This window comes from Archocentrus centrarchus (assembly GCF_007364275.1).
Source record: "Archocentrus centrarchus isolate MPI-CPG fArcCen1 chromosome 18 unlocalized genomic scaffold, fArcCen1 scaffold_23_ctg1, whole genome shotgun sequence".
NCBI lineage: Eukaryota > Metazoa > Chordata > Actinopteri > Cichliformes > Cichlidae > Archocentrus > Archocentrus centrarchus.
This window is the reverse complement of record NW_022060145.1, coordinates 3,752,871-3,758,870: the sequence shown is the minus strand read 5'-3', so window position 1 is coordinate 3,758,870 and position 6,000 is coordinate 3,752,871. Positions and strand designations below refer to the sequence as shown.

Genomic DNA, 6,000 nt, shown 5'->3' with positions numbered 1-6,000 from the left:
CAGGAAAGACAAACAATCTCACACCATGCAATAAAAAGTGAATGAGTAGCTTAAATGAACAAACAATAGGTGATGAGATGTGAGAGTGAGGCTGACTGAGAAGAGGGAAAAGAGAGGACAGCGGAGCAAGGTGGCAGTGAAGTGTGAAAAACAGATCAGGAGCAAGGGACTGGCCAGTCTTCCTCCACCAGACCAGCGCTGATGTGGTTGGACTTTGTTCTTCTCTGGCACTGTGGTCGAAAGCTGAGTGAATACACCACCCACCAGTTTATAAGTTACCCCCTGAAGCCTCACAGGAAAGGGAAGGGGGAGAGCGGGAGGAGAAGGGGAGAAGAGATGAACCAGAGGGAATGGGAGAAAGACGCAAGAGAAAACCAAACAAAGGCAAGAACATTACAAAAAGAGGTGGAAGTAAAGAAGAACCTCGAGGTATTCCAGCATAATTACAATTTATTTGCCACATTTGTAGTGGTGCGGCCCAGCAGGTGTAGAGATGTGGATGGAAACCAAAACAGAGGTGGAGGAGGCCAGCAGGACTCATGCCAGCTTCAGTCAGCGTATTTTCAGTGGCCTGCTATTGTTCAATGGAGACATGGAGCACTTGGATAAGTACATGGAGGGTAGGAAAACACAATAAAAGTCATCTCGGAACTTTTTCTTTTACTACTAATGTTAATGTAATTAATCACAAAACTTTGCAACTAGAGGAAGTGCTAAATTACCATAATTATGAATAAATGACTCAGAAATGCTTACATCGTCATTAAAATACACAGATGTAATCATCATACGACTCCCACAGAGAATGCTGCCGCGGTTTTTCTCCAACTCGGAACATAATTATCATTAAAGTCCCATCTCAATTCTGTCATAAACCCTGAATCGACATTAAGAAATCCAACTGAGGATTAAATTTTGTGAAAGCTGCTGCTTGCCTCCTTGATTCCACTTTTACATCTGTGAACATCTTGCTGTGAAGCACTGTTTATTTATAGGGACCATTTCTTTCCTTGTGTGTCCTCAGACAAGTCATTTGTGCTGCAGCTGGGGGTGTGGGGCCTGAGAGGGGTGAGCAGAGTAATCCTGGCCAACAACCCGCTGAGCGGTGGTCTCATCCTGGCTGCCCTGTACTGGGCTTCCCCCTGGCAGGGACTGCTGGGAACTATAGGAATTCTGGCCTCCACCCTAACAGCTGTTATCACAGGACAAGACAGGTGGAATGACATAAAAAAACACAAACGCAGACCAAAATATAGAAGCTGAAAACAGTGCAGATTTATGTGCCCATATTTAATGATTTGGTGATTCTAAAAGGACATAAATAAAAAATATCTCCTTTAGCCTTTAACCTTGTAATCTACTCAGGCCTACTACTAAAATTGATTTGGGCTTCTACTTAACATTCATTAGAATAAGAGCTCCATCACTGTAAGCCCTGCATACATGCAAGCTTGCAACTATATTTCTGGATCTAACTCCCAATATTTATGCTGAGAACAGTGAAATATGCTTCTAATGTTTTTTGAAATAATTCCTGTTGAGCTGGAGTTCCGGATATTTTTAATTTTGACATGTTTAGTAAATTTAATGTCATCCTGGGGCCTCAGCTCATTAAAACTGAATATTTTATTTTTCTTAAAAACCCATTAAAAGCCATGCTAATTTGTGCTGTAATCATTAAAGAAGAGCTTTGTATTCTGTGTAGGATAGATACATTACTCTTTTGTTTATTCTCTTTTTTAAATGCAAGATGTAATTGTGACATGCGAAGATGCCTGTTCTGTGTTTGTGTGTATAGAGCTGAGGTGTCAGGAGGTCTTCATGGTTTTAACGGCATGTTGGTGTCTCTGCTGATGGGAGTGTTTAGCTCAGCTGGGGACTGGTACTGGTGGCTGCTGCTGCCTGTCTGCCTGGGGTCAGCGACATGGTAAGAAACACACACGGGGCTCATTGCTTCACATTGCCTTCCTGTGTGTCCATTTCAGAATATTTCTTGAGACTTTTTTCTCAACTCCAAAACTATACAGCCAAACAAGTTATTGTAAGGTTAATGGTTCGTGTAAGGGAATGACTGTCATTCTTTTTGCCAGTTCAGTCAGATCCACTGTAGTGAAAAGTCAGTTTTCCCTTTCATCTGCAGTCTTTAACATTTTATGGCATGATTCTATTCTGGGACTTTCTTGTCTTTCCACATGCACAGTATATGTGAAAATAGCTGTGAACAAATATGTCACTGATTAATCCAGATATGGCATGAAAGGAGGAGCTGAGGTGAAGGTGGGTTGCAAAACAGCTTGCAAATGCTAAGCAGCTGTGGGCAGGCTAAAGCAGCCAAAATAGCATGCTGTAAATGTGATTTGCCAGTTGGGTGCATAAAAAGTGTTTCAGATAAGGCAGCAGGCGATGTGGGTTAGCACTGAGGTCAGCTGATTGGCAGGGATTTTTTATTCATTAGACGATGCTTTACTGCTCAATAATAAATCAGCTACAGTAGTGGGGATTCTTTTCATGGGGTAATTTTAGGTGTCACTCACATACCCACCACCTCAGCCATTTTCCAGACTTTAACAGGAGTTTGGTTTAAGGTCATTCAGAAAAATAGTACTTCATCATAATCTTTTTCTTGTCAAAAATGAACAATGGTGAAGTTAAATTAGTTAATGCAGTAATCCATATTTTGAACAGGTCACACTGGACTAAACCTTCCCCAGTATCATAGGACAGGAGCAGAAATGTTGTCTCTGCTTACATCTAACTGGCTAATAGTCAATCAACAGGATATAAAGAGAAAGAGTATCATTTCACTTTTAAATATAGGGTAAAAAGCCAAATATTAGAGCTTAGTGAAATAATGAATGCATTTGTTACTATTTGCACGGTACAAAACATTTTTAAATGTCTGCATTCTCTATGCGTAAAATAAATCAAACACGTGTACATCTTGAATGCAACCAGTGTAATTTGAACTACAGTACCAGTCAAAAGTATGGACAGACTTAAGTGTGTTGCAGTATTTCATTAAAAACAATTCTATCCACTCTTCTCTTCCTTTTTCTTTTTTCCAGTGTCTTTCTGTTTAGTGGTCTCTCTTCATTTTTGGACCGATGGGACTTGCCTGCTGCTGTGTTTCCCTTTAATATTATTTTGATCCTCTACCTCCTGTGTACTGGCCCAGACAACCCCTATTTTCCACACCACTCAACAACACCACCAGGGCCCTTGGAGCCAAATGCTACTGAACTCATAGCATTACAGGTAAAGAATGGGTAAAAACCTCTGAAGTGTGATTCTGTCTCCTAAATAGAAGTAATTAAGCAAAGGCACAGAGATGCAACTATAATATGGAAATGAATACAGCGCAATATGTTCACCACTGTAACCTTTGGACTAAGAATTACCACTAGATTACATGAAGTTAAAGGTATAATGTGTAAAAACTCACCACTAGATGTCAGTAGACTGAAGATTGCAGAAAACAGTTCTGTTTTCTTACCCCTCCCAATTCAACCACATAATCCTTGCTAGAGTGGCTGCTGTAGGACAAACATGTTTTAGTCAACCAAGAGCGATCAAAAATTCTGACTGCTGGCTTACTTGTGGCTGCTAGGATACTTAAGAGTATCCTTCAGCTTTCAGGCGCCTCTTCTGTGGAACCAGCTCCCAGCTTGGATTCGGGAGACAGACACCCTCTCTATTTTTAAGATTAGGCTTAAAACTTTATTTATGATAAAGCTTATAATAAGGGCTGGATCAGGTGACCCTGAACCATCCCTTAGTTATGCTGCAATAAGCCTAGACTGCTGGGGGGTTCCTATGATGCACTGAGTGTTTCTTTTCATTCACCTTATTTACTCTGTTTATACCCCACTCTGCATTTAATCATTAGTTATTATTAATCTCTGGCTCTCTTCCACAGCAGATCTTTTGTTCTGTCACTCCCCTCAGCCCAACCGGTCGCAGCAGATGACTGCCCCTCCCTGAGCCTGGTTCTGCAGGAGGTTTCTTCCTGTTAAAAGGGAGTTTTTCTTTCCCACTGTTGCCAAGTGCTTGATCATAGGGGAGCGTTTTGACTGTTGGGTTTTCTCTGTAATTATTGTAGGGTCTTTACCTTACAATATAATAACTATATTGTTGTGATTTGGTGCTATATAAATAAAATTGAATTGAACTGAAAAACATTAAATTTAGACCATACCCTATATCAGCTGTGGCCAGCCTGCATGTTTCTACTACTGTTTGTGTCAAAAAAACAAAAAAAATTGTACACATTATGGTTTAACATATTTGAATAAGATCAACAATAAATCAGGAATAATAAACAGAAACATAACAGTTAAATATTTTGCATTATTTTACATTTTTAGGACATTCAAGCCTAACATTAGCTGCAGTAATGCTAGCTTATAACCAGCTGTTGTTGTTTAGCCAGCTCTCTGTCTGGATGTCTAATATGCTTACAATAACTAATTGCTACTATATCAGGAATAAATAAGCACGTTTATGCACATTTTTATGCGTTAGAGCCCTGACTTCAGTTCAGGAGAGTTTTAGTTTGAGGTGAGAGGGAAGAGGAGGACATTTTATGCAGATGCCAGTCCTGTTGTCACCTTCCTTTGTGTTTTTACTTCTTTGGTGAAGGGGAACTCTTCTCATCTGCTGTATTCAAGATGTTGGGGCAACATGACAGCTTCCACAAACAAACTCTCATGTATTTTTATGAGTACAATTTAAAAAAAAAAACAATTGTGGCAGATTTCTTACCTTTCACCCTTTTGACTTTTGAGTCACTATGATTCTGGGACAGAAAGTTGTCCATAAAAACAAAATGAAAATGGATTATTCATTTGTTCTGGCCACTTGCAGGTGTATTGCCTGCCTCAGGCTTTAGATCACTGAAGTTCTCCACGTGTGCTCTGTGAAAATGTGCAGGTTATTGAAACAGATTTCTACATGCCACAGTTCATATAAGTGTTGACGCCTTGGCTTTCAGTCTGACTATGTTGATCTCAGTCCCAGCCAGCATAGTCACCAATTACATCCTGTCTCTACACACGTTTTTAAGCCCTCCTCAGTAAATCTGATGTAACATTTCAGCAATAGATCCCCCCCCCCATTCCCATGAAGTTTTCAGAAAAGTTTTAATTCAAGTCATCACACAGTTCACAATATTTTGAAGGAACAAGTATGTGGTGCTATTTAACAGTATTTCATTATATAAATGAGGTGGGGGGGTTTTCTGGCTGTCCTTAGTGAGTAGGGGTGACTGAGACAGAAAAACAGTTAAAACAGATTATGAAATAAATGTACCTGGAATACAAATAGTACCTATTATTTTTTCAAATAAATTATATAAAAGTACACAAGCAATGTTATATAGGTTTTTTACATTCAAATTTTATATGCAACATCTTGTATGTAATGATGTGACATATTCTTATCCTCGTGAGAGGATTTTCATGCACAACTTTTAATTTTTTCAAGAAACTCAATTAAATCCCATTGTACTCTAAAGATGACATCCTGGGCTTTCTGGGGAAATGTCATATGACAGGCCGGCATTTTGGGAACTTTATTTTGTTCTCAATCCAAAATGGCTGGCATTGCAGCAAGCACATTTTATGAAAATACTTATTAATTACTTACTAAATAATTGCTTTTTTGTTGTTTTAATCATGGTTATCATATATGATTTTTTTTTTTTTTTTTTTTTTTTTTTTTGCAAGGGTTTCATGAAAAGTATTTTCAGTTTTAAATGGAGTTCAATCATTTATGTTCTGAAATAATGGTCTCTGAATAAATGTCAATTGAAATTGATATCAGGACCATCTTACTGTACTTTAATACCTAATCTTTGTAGGCAACAGGACTGACGCAGTCAGGGTTCTGTACAAGATTTTGCACCATCCACTAGGGCTGGCTATGTGCTGGCTGGGCATTGTTTGCCTCCTGGTGTGCAGTCCACCAGACTGGCCCCTCTGAGCCCACAGCCAGGATATCCTG

General features: G+C 39.2%; 1 protein-coding gene across 1 annotated transcript in view; it reads left to right on the top strand.

The window, feature by feature from the left end:
• Positions 1–335: 335 nt before the first annotated feature.
• The window catches only part of LOC115775231 (urea transporter 2-like), a 29,566-nt gene continuing 23,901 nt past the window's right edge, over positions 336–6,000 (top strand). The window contains exons 1-4 of the mRNA XM_030722804.1: positions 336–620; positions 1,025–1,214; positions 1,799–1,927; positions 3,066–3,255. Of these exons, the coding sequence (XP_030578664.1) occupies positions 494–620; positions 1,025–1,214; positions 1,799–1,927; positions 3,066–3,255 (636 nt within the window). The 5' untranslated portion in view covers positions 336–493. The remainder of the gene's footprint in view (positions 621–1,024; positions 1,215–1,798; positions 1,928–3,065; positions 3,256–6,000) is intronic.